The sequence below is a fragment of the Zootoca vivipara genome, chromosome 7 (genome assembly GCF_963506605.1).
Source record: "Zootoca vivipara chromosome 7, rZooViv1.1, whole genome shotgun sequence".
Lineage (NCBI taxonomy): Eukaryota > Metazoa > Chordata > Lepidosauria > Squamata > Lacertidae > Zootoca > Zootoca vivipara.
The window spans coordinates 65331791-65358931 of record NC_083282.1 but is presented as its reverse complement, the minus strand read 5'-3'; the positions used below and the strand labels follow the sequence as shown (position 1 = coordinate 65358931).

The following is a 27141-nucleotide window of genomic DNA, read 5'->3' as shown; positions in this document are numbered from 1 at the left end:
GCCTGACTGCACTGGCTGCCAATTAGTTTCTGGGCCCAATTCAAAGTGCTGGTTTTGACATAAAAAGCCTTAAATGGCTCAGGACCATAATACCCCAAGGACCACTTCTCCCCACCCTGACTCTGCAACCATCTCAGACCCTTCTTTGAGTGCCTCCTTCACAAGAGGTCCAGAGGGTGGCAACAAGCCTTTTCTGTGGTGGTTACCCATTTGTGGAATGCTAGGCTAATAATAATAATAATAATAATAATAATAATAATAATAATATATTACGGTTAAAGACCAGCTCGTATAACACAGTAATGACAGCGTTCATAAGGGTAAAATATACAATTGGAGCAGAATGCAGCAATAGCTCATGAATTAAAATTGAGATATATACAGATATATACATATACACATACAACTGAGATTTGGGCTACCATAAAAATTGACCCTGAGGCGCCCTAAAGGGTGACTTCAGCTTTTCCCTAGTGAGCTATTTTATTCTAGAGGATGATCTGTGCCTACAAATCTGGGCACAGAATCTGGCTACCAGCCAGGCTAGGTCGTCTTGTGAGCTTTGCCCAAGAGGAGAGAATTAAGTTTAGACTTGTCTGGAAGATCGGCGAGCCTCTTCAGCAAAGGGTCAATGGTGTATCTACAAATCTCAATATAAAAAGGACATCTAAAAATATATGTTCGGGGCTTCCTATTTCCCCTAATGGGCAGGCGCAAAGTCTCTGTGTGTATGGGACTCTTCCAAAGGAGCCTTCCAGAACCGGTGAAGGCAAGGCCGAGCTTCTAGCAAGAGTGAAAGCCCTTCTTGCGTTTCTGGATGCAAGGAAATAGAGATTTGCTGCTGGAGCGGCTACGTATCTCCTGTTTGCTATGGGTTTTATATTCGGGGACCCTTGTACAGTCCTGTTGTCTCTCTATGTCCATGATTCTTTGCCTAACCACGGATCTAGCTTGGCCCAGGCCCATAGATATGAGGGTTTGGGAAGCAAGGCCCAGTTTCTGAAGAGTGTTTAAGAATTCTGTCTACTAGCCAGACTGAAACTGGTCACTCAGAATCAATAGAGCTATTCCTCAGGGGGAATGCTAGGCAAAAAAGTTTCTCTTTAACCAGCCATTTGACTGATTAACGTTCTATGGCCTTTTAAATGTATGGGGGGGAGTTATTGCTTTGTTTTGCTTTTACAGTCGTACCTCAGACATCGAACGGAATCCATTCCGGAAGTCCGTTCGACTTCCAAAACGTTTGGAAACCAAGGCACAGCTTCCAATTGGCTGCAGGAAACTCCGACAGCCAATTGGAAGCCACGTCGGACGTTTGGGTTCCAAAGAACGTTCACAAACCAGAACAGTCACTTCTGGGTTTGCGGCATTCGGGAGCCAAAATGTTCAACTTGCAAGGCGTTCTGGATCCAAGGTACAACTGTATTATGAATTTTGTGTTTTTGTTTTGTATTTTTATGTTGTGAACCACCCTGTGATCTTTGGGTGAAGGGCAGTGTACAATTTCAATACAATACAATACAATACAATACAATACAATACAATACAATACAATACAATACAATACAATACAATACAATACTCCCACTGTATCCTCACAACAGCTCCAATAAAGTCAGTTAGCCAGTAATTTGGTAGTGGCTTCAAGAATTGTCTGAATTCAAAATTTGTCATGAACATCCATATTAGCTCTGATCGGTAACATGGGACGGGGCGAGAGGGTGTTTTGGCCCTTTCCAGTTTTAGCGCTATTCTACTAAAATACACCAGTTATGTTAAGAGGCCATTTCCCGGCTCCTGCATGAGGAAGTACTTCTTAAGATAATATGTTTTTTACATCTTAAGCTTATTACAGAGATAAGATAGGCAAAATTACAAATCAAGATGTACAATGTAACCCATGCCTAGGTTTTTTAAACATTTTTTAAAAAAGAAACACAACTTAATTTATTCTACAAGGAACTTAGCACTTTTCTTCTGGCAGTGACACGATTACTTATAACAAAAAACTGGAAAGGACCTGATCATCCAGACATCACACAATGGAAACATCTATTTTTTCTTTTCCCCCTCCTTATTCTGCCTGTTCTCTCCCCCCCCCTTTTTCTTTAGTGTTTTGTTTTTTGTTAAAGCCTTTTTTGTGAATTATATTGTATTAGTGGCATTGATGTCTAGTTTTTTTCTTTTTTATGTATTTGAAAAATCTTTAATAAAAAATATTATTAAAAACCCCCAAAGTTTCCTGAACACTGCCTATTCATAAATTGACTTTCCTGTGAGACATGTCAACAAAACCAGCAAGGCCAAGTTACAAAAGAGGAGCACAGTGGTGGTGAAGAGATCCAATTACCTAGTAGGTACATAATCCAAAAGGTGAGCAAGATAACAGAAAAATGTCTGAATTAGCAACCACAAAAAACTGGCACAGTAAGTTTTTTGTGCTCTCCCCCCCTCCCCCCCCGGCTCCTGTCAACCAGCTTGAGGCCATTTGCCAGGAAAGGAGGGGACAAAGCTGTCCCCCCTCCCCACCCCACTTTATAGCAGTGTTTAAAAACAGATGTACATTTATGGTAAATATGCACCTTTTTGTGCTGGGTTCTTCAAGGCGCTCCCCAAATATGCTAGAGATGTGGGTGCTCCTCCTAGGCTCACCAAAACTCATAGGGCTGTGCCCTCAGACCCACCAAAAGCAGCTGTTAAATCTACAAATAGGCAAGGACCAAAATGCCCCAAATGGTGGCATGTCTTCAAGTTCTCCAGAACACCAAGCAACATCATGCACAAAGCAGGAAATCTGAGGTGGGTGGGGGGTTGAAAAAGCATTCCTTCCTTACTTCCTTTGTCCTCATCTCCACATACCAATATTTCATGACTGTTTTCTTGGTTTTAATAAAGGTACTGCTCAACTGTGGATTTTGAGCGTAGACAAGTTTTTTGGGGGGGCAGAACTTTTGTTGGGGGGGGGGCAGAACTGAAGTGATTGGTCAGTTACTTAAGTATTTCTATTGCTTTACTTGATCGGGGGGGGGGGACCGCCCTCCTGCCTTCCTTGGCTATGCGCATGGTTCCACTCCCCCCACATGGACCAACACTGCTGCCGTTACTTTTTATGTGCCTTCAGAAACAACTCTGCTCACTAGTTCCACCCCAACCCTTCACCAAACTCTGCCTAGGGGAGCTGAGAGGGGTGACACCCCCCCCCCCCCGCATTGTGTTCATCCAGCATCTGATGCAGTTGAAGACGCCATTATGTCCTGTGCTCAGTTATTCAGTGGAATATATCCAACCAGATCAAGTCTATAGTATAGAGTAATGTAACATTTGTTTAAAGAAGGCTCAGGATTGATTGACAAGCCATGGCAAAAACTGCACACGGGTTGCTGTGAATTTGCGTCAGAGACCTGGAAAAATCTGCATTTGCATCCCCAGGCATGACCAACAGGTAGATCGTGATCTACCAGTAGATCACTGGGCGTCTGTGGTAGATCGCTGGTAGATCATTGGCTCCCATCAAAGAAGCTGAACAACTGTGGCTCCCCTAAAAAAAGCTCAACATTTTACCTCCTCCCTGAAAAAACTCAACAACATTGACTTGAACCCCCCCCCCCCAAATGGACCTTCCTCCTTCCTAAAAAAGCTAAACAACTTTGACCTGAACCCAAAAAAAGAGGGTAGATCACTGCCAGTTTTTAACTCTGTGAGTAGATCACAGTCTCTTGGGAGTTGGCCACCCCTGAATCGGTTATATCATCGAGTGCACCTTCAGTAAACTGAATTAGGTATAAGCATGGGTGGGGAAGTTTTTTCAATGGAGGCAGCTGTCAAGGCAAGCACAGCGGAGGTAAGAAATGAGGTGATTTTCATCACGAAATCATGAACTTAATGTAGAGATTGGCAAGAACAACAGTCAGAAAGGGAGGCAGCATAAGAGCAAATGATATCAAATGTGCTTGTTTTTTAAATGGCTTGACAATCAAGGAAGTGCAGCCCAGTGACAAATCAACACCACATCATGCCAAATCCTGCTTAAGTCCCATGTGCACACTGCATGCTCATCACCAGCAACATTGACCCAGTTGGGCTTAAACTTTTCTCTTTCACACTGGAGTTTGGAGATATCACTAGCTGCTTTGCTTCTCAATATTCTCTGGTTGGCCTCTGTTGTTTTCTCCTACCGATGGAGAACCTACAAAGGACTCTATAAGGGCAGGTTTTGTTTACAACAGTAGATTTGTTGGTCTTTAATGTGCCACATGGGGAAAAAGCAATGAGAAACCTAGACAGCATCTTAAAAAGCAGAGACATCACCTTGCCGACAAAGGTCCGTATAGTTAAAGCTATGGTTTCCCCAGTAGTGATGTATGGAAGTGAGAGCTGGACCATAAAGAAGGCTGATCGCCAAAGAATTGATGCTTTTGAATTATGGTGCTGGAGGAGACTCTTGAGAGTCCCATGGACTGCAAGAAGATCAAACCTATCCATCCTGAAGGAAATCAGCCCTGAGTGCTCACTAGAAGGACAGATCCTGAAGCTGAGGCTGCAATACTTTGGCCACCTCATGAGAAGAGAAGACTCCCTGGAAAAGACCCTGATGTTGGGAAAGATGGAGGGCACAAGGAGAAGGGGACGACAGAGGATGAGATAGTTGGACAGTGTTCTCGAAGCCACCAACATAAGTCTGACCAAACTGCAGAAGGCAGTGGAAGACAGGAGTGCCTGGAGTGCTCTGGTCCATCGGGCCACGAGTAGTCGGACATGACTGAACAACTAAACAACAACAATGTGCCACATGAGTCATTGTTGCTTCTTTTGAATGAAATTGTAGCTTACCTGGAAAGGGCTTGGCAGCAGCTTGTTCCAGAATGCCTGCAGGGCTGATCTCTTGCTGTGTACTGTATTAAACTTCCTGACATGAATTATTTTAGACTCACCTCCGCCCATTCCTTTCGTGATATTACAGGCCTGAAAAGTGGAACTTCCTTTTTTTTTTTTTACTGTACAGGAGCAGGTGCCACTGTTCAATGACTGCGGCGTTAGCGTGTTAGTGCTGCAGATCTTTCCAGCCATGCAGCTTTTGTTGAAATAAAAGTCCCTTAAACTAGGTGGGTGTTTAAAGTCAAATGTTACTGAGATGACAGTTGTTTGTATTTCCAGTCTCCCTAACTGTACTCAGCAAAACAATAGAAAGAAGGGGAATATTTGCTTTATTTTCTGAAACAGTGCGTATTTAATCTTCACAAACATGCAGGAAATCAAATGTGATCACTGTCCCCCACTTGTGTGGTTTTAAAAACTAATATATAAATCTATTAAAATGCATGCGCACAAACAAAGCCATTATTAGAAAGGCAATTCATACATATCAAGGAGGCTGGCTTACCCTTAAACATTTCCAGCAGCTGGCCATCTGCTGTTGCCTAATGAAATTGCCTTGTCTGCTTCACATGACCCAGTTGCCTGGACAATTGAGAGGAAGCACTTACTTTTATGTGAACAGAGTCACTGTAAACCCCAATTGCAAGGATCAGTTTACAGCACTAGCTCCTGGAAAAACACCACAATGCTTACGCCCTATGATCGTCAGACAAGAATGAAAGGCCAAAGGTATTCAGAGACAATTAAGCAGGCTAGTCTGGCAGGCTTGAAAACCCAACTGTCCCAGTCTCAAGTGCTTCTGAAAGCCATATGACTAAATGACTTTCTTTCTTTCTTTCTTTCTTTCTTTCTTTCTTTCTTTCTTTCTTTCTTTCTTTCTTTCTTTCTTTCTTTCTTTCTTTCTTTCTTATTAAAGATTTTCTTGATTTACAAGATTATGTGCAATGTCTCTTGTAACATTTTTACAAATTAGTTTCATTTGTTGAGCCTGGGAAGAAAGGGGGGAAAGAGGTAGATGGGGGAAAGATAGGTGGGGGTGGGGTCGGGTGACAATGTTTCTATTTTACTTAATATATGTGGGGGTTTTTTTGTCAGCATCGCTTGTGTAGGTTCTCTGCTGTTCGCTTGTGTTCCTTTAGTGGTAAGAGATGTTGGGTTTGGCCTAGGGTATGATTGTTCATTTGTGGTTGGCTGTGGTGGTCTTTGTTTCTTCCTGCTGGTTGCAAAGAGAAGCTTGCAAATGTCACCTCAGATTGTAGACTAAACTCTCCTGGAGCCAGACATGTTGTTTAGTCGTTTAGTCGTGTCCGACTCTTCGTGACCCCATGGACCATAGCACGCCAGGCACTCCTGTCTTGCACTGCCTCCCGCACTTTGGTCAAACTCATGTTCGTAGCTTCGAGAACACTGTCCAACCATCTCGTCCTCTGTCGTCCCCTTCTCCTAGTGCCCTCAATCTTTCCCAACATCAGGGTCTTTTCCAAGGATTCTTCTCTTCTCATGAGGTGGCCAAAGTATTGGAGCCTCAGCTTCACGATCTGTCCTTCCAGGGAGCGGAGCCAGACATACAAATGGATAGATGGGTGAATGTATGAAAAGTCACTTGCGCTGCACAGTCACTTAATATATGCACTGTATATATACCTGCCTCATTTTTAAAAACATGTTCAAATGACCCTGAATACTTAAGAGTATTCCTTCCAGCCCCAGCCACAAAGCAAGACTGAGTAATGGGTTGTGGTTCTATATTGCACAGCTACCAGAGTGACTGCTACGTACTTAGCTGAAGCAGTTGGAGAACGAAGTCAAGGGATTGATTATTGCCCCATTCTTCCATGCAAGCAGCATCTCAGATAAGGAATATATTTTAAACTACTCGAGTGGGAGAGAAGCAGTAATGCAGAGACCCGACTCCACACAGACCCCCTTGCTTTATGGCTACTTGCATTCTCTGAAAAGTGAAGCGATATCTTTAAGAGATCCTTCCCAGGGGTAACCAACAGTATCCCACAACTTGCATTTTTGGGGACAGCTGTTTCTCAAAATCACCCTGGCATGTCTGCGGGTGAATCCTAGGGAAGATCCAGTCCCTTGTGGAGCTGTGGGTGCAGGAGACACAGATTCAAATCTCCACTCAGCCATGAAGCTGACTGGACAACCTTGGGGCAGTCACTGTATCTCAGTCTAACCTACCTCACAGGGTTGTTGTGAGGGGAAAGGGATTTGAAAACACCTTGCGTGCCATATTAGCTCCTTGGAGGAAAGGTGAGAAAGAATAAATGTAAATAAATATGTTTCTTCTTCCTTTGGCCCTTAATTAGACAGGCCCTCTGATTGCAGGAACGTGGCACAGGGGATGGAGAGGGCTAACAATTTGGGGGTCCTTGAGTCCCACAGTACCCAGGCGTCTCCTCCTCCATGCCTGCCCAACAATATACGGTAAAGTAAAAGACATAGAAAGCCATGTGAGGGAGCCCCTCAATGCAGAGTTGCCACTGAGGAGGGGAATTTCCTCAGTGAGAGGAAATTCTAGTTTTCATAGTAGGAGCAATGGCGCCATCTTCTGGTGCACTATTTTGCCAGTGATGCTTGTAAGATCGGAATACAGGACAAGCTGTTGCTGCTAGAGGAAAATGTGCCCCCTCACAGCTGCCGCCACCACCTCCCCCTCTGCTGTGCACCAGCAGCCGCCACCACCTGCCAACTGCAATGGATACTCAAGGGAGGAAGCAGTGGTGGGTATGCAGATAGGGGTGTGTGTGCAGAGGAGGAGGTGGCTGACATGGGCAGGAGATGGATCTGCCACCTGTCCTGAGGCAACGGCTTCACCTTGCCTCATGGACGGGGCTGGCACTGCTCAAATGCTTCGTTGCCAGTGCAATGCAGCAGAACTGCAATACCTGTATTATAATCTTCTGGTTTGCATGGATAACATTTTTTCCCAACTTCTCCAGTTCTCCTCCAAACTGCCAAACTCAAATCAGGGAGGATGGGAACGCATGCTTCATGCAGGATCTATCAAAAACTGCAGGCCCTCTGCAGAAACAAGCAGCGCCTGGTCTGGAGGAGCCCTGCCATGCATCTGGTCTCCCTGCAGCAGAGTTTCTGCTGCTTACCAGGAGGGGCAAGGTGGAGGGGATGGTGACCAGATACACTGGTGGAGCTCATCCAGTGCTCTAATCCATATGCTTGCACTGCACCCCCCACCCCCCGCTGAATGCTGCTAGTAAAAAATTATTCAGCCTTGTTGAAGGTGCAGACCCACTTCTTCTTAGAATCATAGAGTTGGAAGGAACCCTAGTCCAACCCCATGCAATGCAACGCAACTGTCCCTTATTGAGACCAAGTCTGCAACCTTGATATTAACACCACCGCACTCTAGCCAACTGATTCTAACACCATGTAGTGATGGATTCCAGTATGGCTGTCTCAAGTCTCTAAGGACCTACATTGGCTTCCCAGTACATGTTCGAGCACAATTCAAAGTGTTGGTGCTGACCCTTAAAACCCCAAACAGCCTTGGCCCAGTATATTTGAAGGAGCGTCTCCACCCCCATCGTTCAGCCTGGACACTGAGGTCCAGCTCTGAGGGCCTTCTGGTGGTTCCTTCACTGTGAGAAGCAAGGTTACAGGGAACCAGACAGAGGGCCTTCTCCGTTGTGCCGCCCGCCCTGTGGAACGCCCTCCCATCAGATGTCAAGGAAATAAACAACTATCTGACTTTTAGAAGACATCTGAAGGCAACCCTGTTTAGTAAGTTTTTAATGTTTGATGTTTTATCGTGTTTTTAATATTCTGTTGGGAGCTGCCCAGAGTGGCTGGGGAAAGCCAGCCAGATGGGTGGGACATAAAAAACAAATTATTATTAATAAATTGTTTATTTGTTATTTATATGCTTGCATGCATGAGTGGATCACGCCTGCATTATGGGACTTACCTTTGAAGTGCAGCTATGAAGGCTGCCACAATGAGCTCCTGAACTTCATCTCCCCCCCCCCCCAGCTAGGCTATTGGGTGTTGCTGCCGGGAATGTTAAGAAATGCAGTTCAGCAGCCTCCAGGAATTCTCCAGCCCCCAGGGCTGTTTTGGTATGCATCACAGGAGCAGTTCGAGTGAGTGACCGTTTAGAGGCAGCATCATGTTGCAGCCCCAACCACTCCGTCTGCTCCTTCACTAGAACTCACAAAGACAATAGACTAACCTGATCCCACAAAAGTAGGGATAAGAGCAGGTAAGATGAAAGCTGGAAGGGGACTCTGGAGGAATGCAGCACCCTTGAATCAGGTTACAGCTGACCTTACCCCTATCCATTATTCAAGCTCCCCAGCCTGTCTAGGAGTGCAGTTAGGAGAATAAAATGAATGAGCACAAGGTAGAGAGGAAGACGACTAGGGAATCCTAGACATCACATTCTTCACTAATCCAGAGAAAGTCATGACCTAGGGGCACATTTTAGGCTCCTCCCTTTACAGGCCTGACCTTCAGGAGTAAATTATGTTAGGGAATGCAAGATAATTTGGTGCATTTTCTAGATGGCTAAGCAAGCGGTTGTTGGTTGTTGTTTTCCCCCCTGTAATGGGTTGTTTTGAAAGACACTCTCTCTTTTTTAAATTAAGTTCCTTCCCAACTATATTGCTATATGCCATGAAGCTCCCTAGATGACCTTGGGCCAGTCACTGTCTCTCAGCCTAACCTACCTCACAGGGTTGTTGTGAGGATTAAATGGAGAGGGGAGAACCATATATACCGTATATATATTAAAATACTTACAGAGCTGCTGGGCATGCTGCAAAGCTCAGTGCCAGTGAGAACTCAGCCACTCACCACTTCAATTTGTAGAGGTCCCAATCCACATACGTACTGGGAGCAGAAAATCCTGTTCATATCCCATAGTTCAGGATTTGAACCAGCATCTGTCACCCCCTGCCCTCCCTGAAAGTCAGCCTAAGTTCGCATCCCTGCTTACAAATTGTGCTAGGTTCTTTAAAGTATCTAGCAACACCCCTGCTTCCTTCCTTTCACAATGCCAATAACCATCTTTTCCTTCTGGTTTCCCAGCAAGCATATTCTTGGCAACAGAGGAAAGAACAGCAGTCTTACAGGAAATTAAATGTATGGGGAACTGATAGTACAAATATATTTCCCTCCCCGCTTCCCTGTATGTTTGTTCAACATTAATAAAGCATGTGGGTGTTAAATCTCACAGGAATCAGGTACAAGGGCAGAGAAGCAGCCATTTAATCCATGATTTCTGCTTCCAATGGCAGGGCTGTGCTGTTTAGATCTGTATTGTGGCTCTGAAATGATACAGATGTCCAACCCACCACAAGGTTGGAAAAGCTTACCAAGTGGAGCGTTTTACCGTACACAATTTGACACCAAGGCAAAGCAGAACTAAGCAGTAGAATTATGCTATATTCAGAAAGGTACACATTATTGAGCAAATGTAGTGTGTGGGAAGAAGAAACAGATTTCTCTACAACTAGCAAAGTCAGCGCTTTTGGCTTCAGCTTCTTCAGGCAGTGGGCTGTTGCTATTTTAGGCTGGGCTTCAGCTACACAGAACACACAATTATAGTTATTATTATTCATTGCTTCTTTTCTGGGGGTACACAAGGGAATGCAGTAACAGCACTCCCCTCCCCACCCCACCCCAATGTTAAAAGTGCACTTACTGTAACAACAGTACTGTTGTTGCTGCTGTTATTATTTATTCCATTTATATGCCGCCATTCATCAAAAGATCTCAGGGCGGTTCACAAATACCCTTCTCTGTGCCTGAAAAGTAGGAGCTTGGTGATCAAATGAAGAAGCAGAGGGTGCTGGTAAATGTGGGGTTTGTGTGTGTACGTGCAGAGGCTGTTTATATAATGGGAGACAGTGTGAAAATATATGTATCAGTGGATTGGTAACGGTCCAGCAAATTCTTTCAAAATCATGGGAGAAACTAATCCATTTGGGTGCCTTTGCTGCTGTCACTGAAAAGCAGGCATCCAGGTAGGCTGAAGCTGTGAGCCATTGGGACATGGAACCAGTTGCATCTTCCCACTTGCAAGAGCACTAAGGGCAGAGCTCAGGTGGACCTGAGTCAGCTGCAAAATAGACGTATCATAACATCTGTTAGATGGTATGTTGTTCTATGCCTGGAAAACAACAGGTAGGGTTTTTCTTTTTGCTTGCCAAGGATGCACGATGATCTTCAGATACCGGATAAGCTCCCTTCGGAAGGCAGATTGGGTGCAGGCATAGAGATACATATTGGCAGCAGTGTTGGTCATTTCCAGCATGGTCCCTATATCCGCCACAATGTTTATGGTGTTAGAGTAATCTTTCCTTTCTATGTCATAGTAGCCGGTCTTGATGATGAGTTGGGTAACAAACCTTGTGGTACAGAGGTAGGCAAATGTCATTGAAACTGTCACCAGGAGGATAACTGACTTCTTTTTTGGTTTCCCTAAGTGGGTTTTAGGTGGGGTTCTATGCAACATCCCTCGAGAGAGACAGTGCACTTTGTTATGGCGCATTATCTGTCTCAGAGTGAGGCTGTTCAAGGTGAAGATGATGGTGTATGGGATAATATAGAGCAGAGAAGTCTGAAACCACACAAGGGCTTCAACATATGTTCTGGAGAGCTTAGGGTTATACTTGCAGATAGAAAGTCCTGTAGCATTCTCCACTGCTGAATAGTTGGACCAGTAATGGGGGATGGCCACAATGTAGCTGCAGACATGGATCACACCAATAGCATACAGTGTGTTCCTGGCAGAACAGATTCTCATCTTTAGCCTGAAGGTGTTGATAGTGATGAAGCGCTCAATGGTGAAGGAGACCACCAGCCAGACAGAAGTGTTGACTGCACCATAACAGAAAACATCCCGCAGGGTACACCAGGGGTCATTGTACCAGAATGGTCTTTCACTGAAACATTGTGTGACCATCTCAAGAAGGACGAAAAGAACAAGGACCACTGTGTCTGAGAAGGACATGGCCATGAGGTGGTAGCGACTGGAAGGGGCAATACGACAGTTCTTTCGCCACAAGATGAACAATGTCATAATATTTGCTGCAATGCAAAACAAGAACCATGTAACCCGAGACCCAGGACCAAATTCTGTAACTGGAAGCCTGTAATCAATAAACCGTATGCCTAACCAGTCAGTGTAGCCCTGACTCAACCCACTTTGTGCCTTGGCCCTGTATTTTCACACTTTTGTCTTCTTGTGTCCCTTCCACTCTGCCATTCCCTAGACCTGTTTCCTCCGCTAACCCCTATACCTGCTTGTTCTGTTTATTCCTTCAGCTACCCTGTCACCTCAACTGAGGGACCTCCTCTCAGTTTAGCAGCCCATTTACTCTCCACATACCTCCCCAAAATCTGTATGAAGTATGGATCCCAAATATATGACATTCTCCTCTCTCATAGATGTTGAGCTGCAAACATTCTGTTGCTGTTCCTTCTCCCTGAGCAATTCAAATATTTGGAAACACTGTCACATCAGCTCACCCAATTTGCATCCCCATTGCAATTATTGCTGCAGATAACTCCATTGTACATGTTGGGTAAACTATTGCTCAGCTGGCAACCAAGGATCAGGTTCCAAGAGAAAATAAAGCTAATAGAGCTTCCTCTTTCATGGCACTATGCAGAGGGGTTGTATGCAGCATTTGGCATCCAACCGGGTAAGCTTTTCATCAAGTTCTCCACAATTGTAGAGTCGGAATATAAAATTCTGTTGACATACTCCACAGTTGTAGTCAGAATATAGAAAGTGCCTTTCTGCCAATGTACTCACACAAGGTGGTTTGATATCTAAAATAAAGATACCAAACCACCTTGTGTGAATACATTGGCCGAAAGGCACTTTTTATATTCTGACACTACAACTGTGGAGTATGTCAACAGAATTTTTTCAGGCCATTGGTGGTCCTTCAGGAGCTAAATTCTACCCTATTCTATTCCCTGTAAATTGGGAAGAAGAGTTATTTAGATTATCATTCAGCATCTTAAACCATCTATGACTGTTTCTCTCGTATTATTTTTAAATGATTCCAATGCTATCACTGTAAACACATTTGAAGTAAATTTCAAGACAGTAGCAAGTCATATGCCCGCTTAAGATCACTAAGAAATAAGCTCAAAGCAGGCTTAGCTGGAATACTGATTTGTAAACATCTCTAATGGCTGTCAGAACATGGAAGAACTGTATGAGCATTACTTACAGACATAATACTGGCTGTCAGAAATCCAAGGACACAGGAGGGAGAGCAGCTTCTAAAGCACCACCCAGTTTTAGGGACTGTGAGAAGCCCCCCCCCCCCCGACTGTTGCTCTACCAGACATTAAATCTTTGTTGCTTCTGTGATTGTATCCCTTGCTCAGGAAGACAGCCCAATTTTGGAAGACATTTCTAATTGCTGCTTATGTCCAGCATACTTACATGGGATCCCGATTATTGCTAGAAGTGGATAGAACACTTTATTTAGTGTTACCATCCAGTGTTCAGACAGCATTCTGAAATCCAGTTCTCTAGCAAACGTCTTGTCTGCTAGTGTTAAAAGACAGTCCAGTATTTCCTTATGGCAGGACTGTCCTGTGTTTATCTTCCTAATTACTATCGGTTTAAACAATCAGTAACGTAATTTAATTTAGCACCTACAAATCTCAGGTTAATTATTATCAGGTTAGTTATGAAAGGAGAAGATATGCCACAGAGACAAGATTATCAGCACAAAATTAAACATGATCAACTTAAGTGGCAGAATAAGGTAATGGATATACAGTAGTACCTCAAGTTGCGAACAGGATCCGTTCCAGAGGCCTGTTCGCAACGTGAAAAGCCCACTACCTGAAGCACCGTATCTGCGCAGGTGCGTGGTGTGATTTGGCGCTTGTGTGCATGCGTGAAGCGCAATTTAGTGCTAATGCGCATGCGGTGAAACCCAGAAGTAACCCTTTCCGGTACTTCCGTGTCGCAGTGGGACGCAACCTGAGAAAACGTAACATGAAGCAGACGTAACAAGAGGTATGACTGTATGCGCAAATTCTGATGCAGGCAAAAGAAAGGATGGATGCTGCTCTAGGTTCATGATTAAATGTTAGCATTTTTTTTAAAAAAATGCCCCACTTGTCTCCAATTTACTCTTTAACATGTCTGTTGCTATTGCAACTTTGATCGCCTTTCATATTACAAGAAATTGTGTTTTGTATTTCAGTTTTATGGCTCACAAGGAAGGAAAAATATAACTCAGAAAATGCCAAATGTCATTTGACACCAACACCTGAAATGTTTTTGTTTGGAAATTAATAATAATAATAATTTATTGTACCCCACCCATCTGGCTGAGTCTCCCCAGCCACTCTAGGCGGCTCCCAATCAAATATTAAAGCAATACAGCATTAAATATTAAAAACTTCCCTAACAGGGCTGCCTTCAGATGTCTTTTAAAAATAGGATAGCTGTTTATTTCCTTGACATCTGTTGGAAGGGCGTTCCACAGGGCAGGTGCCACTACCGAGAAGGCCCTCTGTCTGGTTCCCTGTAACCTCACTTCTCGCAATGAGGGAACCGCCAGAAGGCCCTCGGTGCTAGATCTCAGTGTCCGGGCTGAATGATGGAGGTGGAAAGCCAAACACACCGATCTTCCCAATATGGACGAACTACGCATCAAGCAGAAAGCCTCCCACTATTAAGGTGATAATCAGATAAAGGTCCCAGCAGAACTGAAATAGGTGTATCAAATAGAGTACGAGAAAAGGAAATGTGAGGCAACTGTGCCGTTGCAAAAACTCATACAAGACCAAATAAATGCAAGAGATGTAGAAGTCAAAACCACAGTGAAGAGTGGTTCTTGAGCCAGTCACCAGTTTCACCTCAAACCATGTTATGTGTAGTTTGAATTTGATCTTTATAATAATAGTTTCAACAGTATTCAAAGTAGGATTATATACAGATGTTATTTCTGTTTACTTGTAAGCCACCCTGGCAGTTTTTCTGGCTGAAGAGTGGGCTATAAATGCTTTGAATGAATACATAAAATGCCCTCCAAGTGTACTGTGTGTGTATATGAGAAAATAGCTGTACCTGAGTGGGAGGGATGGTGCAAATTCCAGCTTCCCTTTAAAGCTAGCTCCCACTCCACTTTCTTTTCCTTAGCCTGTGATTCTCCCATTGGTTCCTTCACTTGCATACATCTGCTGGTCTTAGCTGTTTCCTACTCCAATACCGGTAGAACCCTCCTTCAGTTTGTTAGCAAGGTAACTAATGCATTGTCCAAGCCTTAGATAGTACTTCCAGACAACAGCCATCTCATTTGAACACCCAACGTCAATTCTTTATCCTTTGCTTTGTGACTTGTTAATGCAAGTCACACACCCCTTTCCTTCCCGTGTCACCTGTTTGATACCTAAATGTAGTGTAATGACCATGAATATGAAAAGGCAGGGGTCTCCCTCAAGTAGCATTTAGCAAAGGAGCTAAATAGACAGGGGGAAGACACTATTTGCCACATGAAAGGTTGCAGATTTCCTACATATTTATTGTCTTATCTTACTTCCTCACATCTTGTCAATGGGCTCTTCGTCAGCCTGCGCTGGTGAATAGCTTGAGGAAGAGGCAAGACTTGCAGAGGTTTAATAATTTATACAATTAATGGGTGGTATTGAATTAAATAGCTGTGCAAGTCCAAGTTCCACCTGGGCAACAGGACTCCCCCCCCCCAACCAAAATATGCTCCAAAGTGTTGGGGAAAGCCACAGAACATATTTAATTGGTGCACGGGGAGAGGAGAAGGGGAAAATGTTCTGTGAATACAACCCAATGACATTATGTTAAAACTTGTTGTGCCCAACTGTCTACCCTAACACTACACTTTGGTGACCATGTATCTTCTTTCTATAGCCAAGTAGCATGGAGACTTATGAGCAAGTTGCTTATAGAACATTCCAGTATTTTGCCTAGTATAATATCCAAGTCAGAAGTGACTTTGTTATAGACCAATTACTCCAAGAAATCCTAATAAGCTAGCAAGGTAGCAAGCATTCCTCCAATTACTGCAAAATGGAAACTAAGATAATTATACAGTTCCCTGAAGTACAGTACACAGGGAAGTAGCTATATAGCATGTGCAAGCACACCCAGCTAAAGAGAACTTTCTACTATAGCCATCTTTTGAAGACACACATTTAAGCAATTCAGCTCAGTTCTACTTCATGTTTTTGCTACAAAGATAGTCTGTGAACCGTTATGTCCAAGGCATAGAGTGAATAAGTCCTGCTAGGAGTAATCAAGATTGGTGAGGATATATAACTCTGCAGTCCTTGTAGTTTTCTTACTGAGTACACCAGTCCAATTATGCTGTAAAGAGATCACCAGAAACTATCACTTTAACTTGGTTATACCACTAGTACCTGAACTGTCATTCTATATAGAAACAATAGGCTTTTCTCATAAAGGTGGTGATAATTTTCATTGGCATCAGACACGTTTTAGCTGAAGCTCCCCCTCCTCCCAACCATAAAATGCTTTACATAAGTTCTTCTGCAACCTTATCATAAAATATTCCTCCCATTGCTGACCAAATACAGAGACTTGGCTTATCAAGTTAGTCATTTATGGAGATGGTATATAGAATATAGTCTACAAATATAATCAGGATTCTTGAATTTTTTTCCAGTTCATATGACAAACTACTTGAGAGTTTTCAGGTGTATGAAGAAGGAAACTGTGGGTGCCACCAATCAAAAAGGCGCACACTGTGTACAGGGTCCATTACAACTTGCACTCCATGGTCAAATCTGTGTTTCTTGCCACTCCAAACTGGAGAATCGTGGAACACCATTTTCACTCTATGATGCCTCATGTCAGTGCTCACATTTATCGTGAACTGCAAATAAGATAAATCAGAAACATTAAGATCTGGACCTGTCAAATATGAACACTATTTACTATAGGATTTGAATGTGCAAATTTTAAGAATAAGCTTTATCATTTGAGGAAATACTTCCTCACAATATAATGATTTTTCTAGCAAAACTGGTAGAAAGGTTGCACAGGACATATTTTGAAGCTATGGTTGAAAAGTACAGAAGTTCTAACACTTACCAAAGTAACTGTCATGCCCATGACTATAGGAATATATATGAAATCAAGAGTAGTGATCTGCAGCAGACAGCAGTCTTGGTCAGGGTTCATGTGGACATCTTTGTACCGGATGGGTGGTTGAAGATGTTTTGAACACTTATTCTTGAAAGACTTATTCTTGAAAGAAATATGCCCATTAGTTTGCTAGAAATTGATTCCATATCTATAAACTTTCATAACTGCAGACTATTCCTGAAATATTTTCGATTGCTGCTTTTTACGTCTGTTTTTAATGGTGGTTTAATATTATAAGTTTATTATTTTACTATATTGTGGTATATAAATAACATCCATGAAATTGCTACGTTGTTTAGCTTTCATACCTGCCTTTGGAATTTGAAGCTGAATTCCCACAGTGAAGGCTGTCGACCAACTTTTTTAGACCAGAAAAGCAGACACTGATGCAGAAAAGAGAAAGATTTCTTTTTAAAACAACAACACTATAGCTTTAAAGCAGTTTGTACAAAGAATGCAAATTAATAAACTTTGCATTGCCCATGAATCAAATTGTTATTTTTTTACAGTGCTATGAGGCAGCATAACACTTGCTAAAAGCTTAAAACATGCTTCTGCCCCAAACATTACATGTGAAATCTGTGTCAAACATGACACAAACCAGTCATGCAATATAGCTATTTGCACATAGCACTCACATTGAAACACCTGAAAGTAAATAAACCCAAGAGCAGAAAAGTGACAATAAGATGAACTAGTGGTTTATTATTAGTTGAAGCTTCAGGGCACATAGTTGTGCATTCAGGTTAGGGGCATATATTCTGTAGAGAAGCTTATAATCACATGGGACAATTTACACCTACACTTACAGTTATCAAGCTGCAGTTGGTGCAGAATGATTGCTGACAGGGCTAAAGAATTGTCAGCTTATTAACGCTCAGAGATCTGCACTGGTTGCAGATTTGCTAGCGGGCCAGGTTCAAGGTATTACTATTGGTATATAAAGCCCTTAACAACTTTGGACCAGTTTACCTACATGTGTCCACTTTACTGCTTCGATTGGCAGAATGGACCCTTCTGCAGGTGCCACATATTACCTGTTCTGCGTTTGTAAGAACTTGATTGTTCAATGTGGCAGAGCCTGCACTTTGGAATTCCCTGCCCATTGAGATGAAGCATGTACAGTACCTTCACTCTACTCTTCTGGTGCCTGCTAAAAACATTCCTGTTTATACAATGGTACCTTGGTTGTCGAAAGTAATCCGTTCCGGAAGACCGTTTGACAACCGAGGCACAAAGAGCAGCCTGCAAAGTCAATGGAGAAATGTGAAAAAACCAACAACGCAACGGAAGCCGTTCGACTTCCGAGGCAAGTTTGAAAACAGAAGCAATTACTTCCGGGTTTTCGGTGTTCGGAAACCAAAACATTCAGCTTCTGAGACCCTTGAAAACCGGGGTACCACTGTGCAAGCCTATCCAGATGCTTAGAAAGTTGATGTAATTTTAATATGTTGTGTATTTTAACTTGTGTATGTTTTCAAGTTGAGTTGTATTTTTCTTGACTTTACTGTTTTATCTTTTGTAAACTGCTGAGTTTTTATTATTATTAAACAATCCCCTCCAAAAAAGAGGAAAAGGCCCAAGTCCAAAGGCAACAACTGTTGATTCATTCTTTTTATAGACAGTAAGAGGGAGGCACTCTTCTATTCAAGGGTGATTCTTCCCTTCAGTCCTAAGTATTGTATAGGTAAGAGCCTACACTAGTAACGGTCTATCTACTATAAGCAGCAAACCTTCATTCTTTATAAAGGGGACATGCACAAGCCAAATTTTAGTTAAGTTCAGAAGCATGCAGCAAGGAGCTTTCATGCAAACCTGCCTCTCTTCATAGCTTGTCAGAAGCATGCTCCCCTGTTAATTATCCCACTCCTCTGAGCAGCCTTGGGTATGAGTTACAAGGAGGAAAGTAGTTTAACACATGAATACCTCCTAAGGGGCTGAGGACGTCATCCACATGTCAGCTGCCCTACCCTTCAGATGTGTACCATGTGGCCTGCTGCTCCAAACAGTGGGGATGTCCTTAAGGGCAAACTTCTGCTGACACCACAACGGCTCCAGTGTCCCACAGAAGCTACACTGGGAAAGAGAAAGGGAAATTAAATACAAGATCTGGATTCAGTAACCAAAGGGTCCAAGTTCCTCTGCCTTGCATGCTCAATGTGGTCATCTCCCGTAAGAGAGGAGACTCTAAATGAGGAATACTCAAATCAAAGCGTAGAGGCTCTGTGGCTGTACAGTGTGCAAACACACTGCTATATACACAAATGAGTAATTTGCATTTCAATAATGCAAAGGTGCAATGAAGTAAGATTGATGGCAAATGCCCACACTTACAGAATTTAAGCAAAACCGTAACTGTTACTGCAAGACAGATTTTTCACATTTAATTTCCTTTTATAAAGTTAATTTACAAATACACGGGATGTAGATTGTTAGTATGACTGCACTATTAGCTGTGGACACCAAAGCCGTTGTGATGTGAACATGAAGAATCAAAGGTGCCAATCCTTCTTTTCCATTAGATTGGGAACTAGCTAGCTCACAACCTCCTAGGAAAGAAAAATTTGACAAGGGAGTACAAGCTGCTTTGAAACATATTAGTTGTGCATACACATTGCCAATGGACAAGGAAAATGTTAATCTTGTATTTTAAGAGTAAACATCTTAATTTCTGCTTTGGCAGGTCAAAGATCAGGCACTCATAGAATAAGATGCCCCTAGAAATCCAGAGCCAAGGCTTTAATAAGTAGTAAGTAAATATGCACAAATGTGCTCCTAGCAAAAACAAAGCCTGTCCAAAAATGTGGGTTGAGAAGTGGGCTCAAACACATGCATTTCATTGCTTCAACAGAAATACAACACCACACCACTTGGATAAGAGCACATTTCTTCAAACTTACTTTTGAATTTTTGAGAGTGCTTGGTGTAGTTTCTGGGATAGCTGGATTCCTGGCTACCTGAGAAACAAAAGGTCTGTACATGTGGTACAAAGACCGAATTACACACGCACGAAGGCAGTACAACTTTCCCACTGACTCTGGCTGTAAACGGACGGGGAGGGATGCATTTCTGTTGTAGTGCCTAAAATGCAAACAGAAACTCATTTAAGACAAATACTAAATTTCATGCAAAGACTACTTAAACCAGTGTTTCTCAGAGAGAGTTTGCTCCCCCGCCGCAATGCAAGAATTCAATATTTTATTAAACGCATAGCCAAAGTAGTACAATATGATTATAAATGTAAGTGATTTATATAGCATTGAACATGACATGTATAGCATTGAAAATGACATGCACATCCATGTACAGCTGAAGGCACGCAAAAAAATGTATTCCCCTGGGACACAGCACACACAAGCCGCTGTTATTCAGGCAAGAACCTGCGCTTGTAGCTCTTGCGTTTGTGGACTTGCACAGGGGATTCTTGTTTGATGGTCCAGCAGTAGTCTGACATCATAGTTTGGTCCCATCGCCCTTGATAACGCTCTTCCATTTTCTTCAGGTCTTGATGAAAGTGCTCTCCCTGTTAATCACTGACTGCCCCAAGGTTTCTGGGGAATTGATCTAGGTGACTGTTCAGGAAATGGAGCTTCAAACTCATATTGCACCCATGAGTTTGCTCCTTTTGGGATGTATTCTGTTTTAGGCCACACCCTCTCCAAACCCAGTACCAACTATCTGATCCACATAATGTCAAGCATGAATTAATTTGAAGTTATGTTCATGTAGCCTGCTCATATGTCAAAGAGATCTATGGATTGGAGCACTAAGCCAACACTGGAATTAGAATGAGAACTCCACAAGGCATCTTAACATCTCCTAATAAAAAAAGTGGAAGAACAATGACCCTCACTAAAACTAATGTGAAGAGTGCATGCAGCCCACTCATGTATCTTAGTTGGTGAGGGAAGGGTGGTTTCATCTGCCTCAGCGTCCCTGCCCTTTTAGATAAACCCAGAAAAATACTAAAAATGGCAGGTATCTGACAAAGTCAAACTAAGATCTGACCCACTGAAATCAATCGACTAAAGTTAGTAAAGTTCACCATTTTATTTGGTCTGCTCCAAGTATGAAAGTCATATACCACCCTATAACCCCCCCCCAAAAAAAATCACATTTATTTTAAATGTTTGCCATCATGGATTTTTCTCCTGTACTATTCGTCAAAATGTGCATAATCAAAGTCTAGGTTTACAGTGGAGAACCAGGTAGTTCAGCATTCTAAAAATGCTGATCATAACAACATGAAAAATCCTGTAAGATTAATATAGAAATTTTTTGAAAAGGAATACTAGCTGAATGTACCAGGTCATTACGCCTTTCCCCATTGTCATTCTTCCATTTATCATGCACCATATACTTCTGATAACCGGATCTCTAAGGGTTGCTCACCCATATTTTAATACCCTCCCTCACACAGTTAAACACAAGCGCAGTCACAGTAACAGCAATTACCGGGCGTATATTTACAGTTACTTTAGCAGAAGCTAAAAAGAACGAGTACTACACAAAACACTGAGCTGGTCAACATAGTGGTATGGCCAATTATGACTTTTTCCTGTGATGCAGACACTGGTGTGCTTTCCTTGTCCATCATTCATAAAGCCAATGCAAAGCTTTGTGTCAAAATCCAGTGAGCCATATAATCTCTCCCTACTGCTGCACAAGAAAAGAATTCCATTCATTTGACCTCCATGCAGTGTGCCAGATATATGTTATGCACATGGGAGGACTGCAGACCCCATCCTGCACCAAAACTAGCCTACAGTTCAATTCTCCATTCTTCCTGTATGATGAGAAATAATGTAGTCAATACTTACAAAAAAAAAGTTATAAAATGTCATACCTTCTATAAAGTCTGGTCCAAAAGGCAGCAGTACAAGTGACAATCCAGGCTTTTTTACAGATAAGAGAAAAATTCACAGTATCTTCTGGACGTATGTAGGAAGCCAGCACCAACCAAATATCAATGGGATAGTCTTTGCCTATTACCTCATCAGAATCATCTGAAGGAAAGGGGGGGAAAACTGTTACTGAAACTCATCCTATCAATAGTCTTCAAGGCTAGCAAGAAATGGACATTGTTTTGCTAGAACTAGGCTCCAAAGTGAGATTTACGACACTTTGCATCATGGTGTAAAGTTTGCCCCTTTTCTTAGTTGATTATTAATGGTTACTTTATTCTGGCAGGCTTTTGTCATATGTGGTTAATAAATGTTTTAATGCTTGATTTTAATTGTTGTTCCGACCTACTTGGTTGACAGTTTAATATCATTTTTATACTATTGATGTTTTAAATTTTGTAAGCCACCCCAAGTGGTGCTTTTGCACCAGGACAGGGTATAAATGTTTTGATTGATTGATTACACGTATGGGGAATTTCTTTAAAACACTCAATTTTAAAAAATTGTCTTCCACACACATCTCAATGCAATGTACAGTATCAAATATGTCACAGTCAAGAACCTGGCAATTAGTCTTTGCTCCCCAGCAAGTGCTAGGAAGTTATCAGCATAGTCAGCTGCAATATAAAAAGTTGCCCATTCAAACAACTTCATCTTCTAAGATCATATTTCACGTAGCCAAATAACTGACTCAGGTTCAACCAGTAAGCTTCATGGCTGGAACAAGTCTACAATGGCTTTTGGCTAAGGTTTTTACCAGCTACAGAGGTAGTAAAAAGGAAGCTTGCATGCCAAATAAAGACAGAAACTTGAGAAACTACAGTGGTACCTTGGGTTAAGAACTTAATTAGTTCTGAAGGTCCGTTCTTAACCTGAAACTGTTCTTAACTTGAGGTACGACTTTAGCTAATGGGGCCTCCCGCTGCTGCCCCCAAGGGATTTCTGTTCTCATCCTGAAGCAAAGTTCTTAACCCGAGGTACTATTTCTGGGTTAGCAGAGTCTGTAACCTGAAGCACCTGTAACCTGAGGTACCACTGTATATAGCTCTCTCTCACACAAAGTAATTAATTTGACAAATGGGAATGTCTGATTAAATCAACTCAGCTCTTACCTTTATGTCTCTTGCTTTTCTTTTTTCCAGACAATATTGAATCATTGGTGATATCCTTAGAATCCATTTCATCACAGCTATCACAAGATTCTGCCACTGATAACACTTCATCAGTAGGTACACAAGAGGCTTCCAAACCACAAAGTGATTTTACTAAAACCACAAAGAAAGAACATATTAAGATACAAGAGCTGGCAAATATCCATGTTGAATGTTATCCTAGTATCCAACTGTTAGAGGAGAAATAAATAGCCAAATGGTAGTTTCAAATACAACATGGAGCCTATTTTACCAAGCATGACTTGCTATCTGCACTGGTGGTAAAATTTCCTATTGCTGGATGTAGCGTGGTAGCACAAAATGTTCAGCTTCAAAGTAAACAAGTTAGTTTACGGTCCAGATTCCCTAAGGAACGGAAGTTACTGGTTTGGCTCGGATTAAAACCTCACACAGGAGAAGGTGAAGAGCAGGGAAGCTATGATGGGAATTAGGCAAGCCAAGACAGGGAGTCCAGAGGCAGCGGATCTGAAGGAAGGGTGCACAGCAAGCAACAGACTAAGTAAGAGAAATCTGAACATATGTTAAGAGAGAATGGGGCTTGAGAAAAAGTTCAGAGGTGACAGGGAAACTGATACAAGAAGGGCTAATCAAAGAAAAGTTTGCTTAGTATACAGAGGAGTTTTAGGAAGACTAGCTCATAATACATTCTGGTTACAGAAAGCAAGCAAGCGAATAGTGGTCTGAAAAGCAGGAAACTTGAGTCAATGGATGATTGAAAAATGGAGTTGGGGAGGAAGAAATAAGAAGAGCCAAAAAGAAAATGGGACTGGTACAATGCTATATGTTTGTCCTACACCTAAAGGAGAAGCTGTGTACACACATACATGCTTTTATTTGTACTCCGCCTTCCCATAGTTAAAACCATGCTGAAGGTGGATTACATGAAAATACATAATTACAAACATAATTAAAGTAGTCATAAAAAATAATTAAACTTCAGAAAGTACACAACCAAATCAAGCATTTTCCAGATAAATCATAAGATCTAAAATATACCCAAAAAATGGGAAAGGGAGATTTGAAGGACTGTGGACTTCGAATGAGAGGGGATGAGAGGGGAGCGGATAGCATTACTCAATCTAGACTGCACACAGAAATTCTGTCATTTGCATCTTCAGCGGTAACGGGGCCAAAAAGCAGATATGATAAAAGCAAGCATCTGGTTATTTGACTACAGGGCTCTAATAGTTTGTTAGCCTATAACAGCACTTTCTAAGCTTGTGCTAGCTAGCATACCATTTCTTCAGAATGAAAATATTACAGGGATGTGCTCACTCTTCTGTTCTAAAGGCCCACATATACATGCATCAAAGATACATGGATCCTCCTACTCTGAAAAGTCTACAGTGATGAGACCAATTAACATAGTTGCCTTGGTTCTTGTTCTGGTGGGCAATGTGGTGGTCCCATGTGCCATGATTAGACCACACCTTGGGACCTAATTCAACCCTGCAGTTTTTACGAGATTTTTTTTTTGGGGGGGGGGAGTAGAGGAAGGCAAGAGGCCACCCAAAAGCGTTGGACACCAAAATACAGATTGCTAATTTTTTAATGCCAACATGCTCCAAGTTGCCTCTGTAGACTCTCCAGGTCGGGAAAAAAAAATCCTCCGTGGGCCCTTCAAGCCCGAACTCACCTTCCTGCTGTAGCGCGTTGGCCACAGCCTTCTTCACGCGGCCGGATTTCACCACGGAGGGGTCCGAATTAGCATAATCGGCTACGGTCACTACAGGCAGAAAACGAGAGTTTAAGGATTCGGAACAATAATGGCCGACCTCCCCCCCCCCCGGTCACTAGCACTGGGCCTCAGCGACTCACCGCGCTCCAAGCAGACGTCGCCGGCCCGAGCCTTGAGACGTTTCCGGGCCCCGCGTTTACGCATGGCAAAATGGACGCGGTTACTGGCCGGTCTCGGGGCGCCATTTCCTCGGCGACAGCCAGGCCGCGGAGCCTCGCTCGTCGGCTCCAGGCAGCTCCTCAGCCATCCCCGCTGCGGCCGGCCCCGTGAACCGACGTTACCGGCAACTCTCGCGACATCCAGAAGCGCCCCGGCGCGCGAGACCGACGCAATCGGCCGATGACGCTAACCCGCCACGTCATCAGCCTGCGAAAGTAGCGGCGGCTCGTTGAGGCGCACAGGGGAGTGCGGTTTCTCCCCGCTGCGCTTGCCTCGTTTCTCACCGACAGGCAAGTGGTTGGGCGCCGCCGCCTATGTGCTTTCATGCGATATCTCTTCTTGAAAACAACACCACGGGTCCGTCCTCTTTTTAAGGCTCTCCCACGGTCCTGCGTCCCAAGTGCGTCCCTTTCAAAGAGACAGGGTGGCACCGTATATAGATGGTACTTTTCGGGAAGAACTGCGATCAGATTTCCGTTCAGCTCAAGCTTTAAATCACTCTCAGGCGACCCCAACAACCAAAGAGATCTTTTGCAGGATGAAATACCAATATATTGTGAATTGCCCTCTGGGCTTGGCTTTCCCCATGCAATAACTCCATACCACTAACTGATGAAAAAAAATGTTGCAAAGTTCGTTGATTTCTCTTAAGCATGATAGGCGAGATAATAAAATTTACATATTTTTATTACTCTACAGAAAGTTAAACAGAGTTCCTCCAAGGCAGTCATAAGCAAACACGGCCCTCCAGATGTCTTGGGACTATGTTGTTGTTTAGTCGTTTAGTCGTGTCCAACTCTTCGTGACCCCATGGACCAGAGCACGCCAGGCACTGGGGGACTATAACTCCCATCATTCCTAGCTAACAGGAGCAGTGCTCAGGGATGATGGGAATTGTAGTCTCAAAACATCTGGAGGGCCGAGTATGCCTATGCCTGCTCCAAGGTGACCCGACAGATCAGCAGAGTAGCTTTTTTTTTTACATACAACAACCCTTAAAACACATAGTACAAACATCTGCCCCCAACTATGCCCATGCTAGGTAGTAAAATGGGTGATACCCAGACTAATCTACAGAAGGCTGCAACTTAAGTGGGGGTTACGCTATGGGGTTTGCATGAAAGCCAAAATTGCATATAATCAAAGCATATTGGGTGCAATGATGTGTGGGATTGCTAAAGTGCCTTTTCCCTCAGACACCTGTCCGCCTTCTTATTTTTTGCTATCTGCATAAAGCTGAATGTGCAAAAGTTCAATGCACGTAAGTTGCCAGTGTACTGTACTTCAGTTTATTTCAACCTTCCCCACTCAGGTTCTAATAACTTTTACATTTTTCTCTCTCAAACAGTTGCCTCATCTTTTCTCCCAAGTTTCCCCAACTGAATTTGCATTATAAGGATCACACCCTGGCCTAGCAGAAACCTGAAAGCATTAAATTCTGATATATTGCCCTAGTTCACTTACCATCACCTTTTTCTAGATGAGAGGAATCAATACTAATTTCTTCTTTCACACAACACTTACAGTTCCCCCTCCCATCTTCTTAACAGCTATAGCTGCTCCTGCTGATAAAATCATTACTTCCAGCAACTTAGCCAAGAATTACATATTTAGAGAGCAATAGGCTGCGATTTTTTTTTGTTATGCAGTAACGAACTAACTTGATTTATATAGACTAAGAAAGCCTTTATAAAAACGAAACCAAGAGCAGAATTCTTTATGCAATTTACACCATGGGGGGGGGGAGGGATGACCATAAATATGCTGCAAACAAAGGGGTGTGTGAAGCTTAGCTTTCTCATAACTGCAGATTGTTGATCTGCAAATATTAGCAAGTGATTTTTTTTAACATTGTCTCCTGCTTAATTGTAGATCAAGCTGCTGTTAAAGGCACAGCTGCAGGAACCGATTAAAATATAGATGTGTTGTCAATCTCAGAATATCTAACAAAAAGCCCATTTTGGTTCAATCATGGTCTGCAAAATGTGTACACAGTGATATATTCAGTGTTAGAGGACTAAAGCCATTCATGTTTAAAGTTAATTTTAGATAAATTAAGACTGTAATCCTAGACATGCACCTAAAAATCCAGAAACATGCACTTTCTGAGTAAACATGCATAGGATTGTGACAAGGTTT

General features: G+C 42.7%; 1 protein-coding gene across 1 annotated transcript; it reads right to left on the bottom strand.

The window, feature by feature from the left end:
• Positions 1 to 16467: 16467 nt before the first annotated feature.
• Positions 16468 to 25155, bottom strand: TMEM183A (transmembrane protein 183A). The gene is given in 9 exon segments (XM_035123683.2): positions 16468 to 16757; positions 16976 to 17131; positions 17338 to 17412; positions 19930 to 20110; positions 21876 to 22035; positions 23046 to 23198; positions 24742 to 24831; positions 24924 to 24992; positions 24995 to 25155. Coding segments are annotated over 9 exon segments (1101 nt in total). The 5' UTR covers positions 25029 to 25155; the 3' UTR covers positions 16468 to 16574.
• Between the last annotated feature and the right edge of the window lie 1986 nt (positions 25156 to 27141).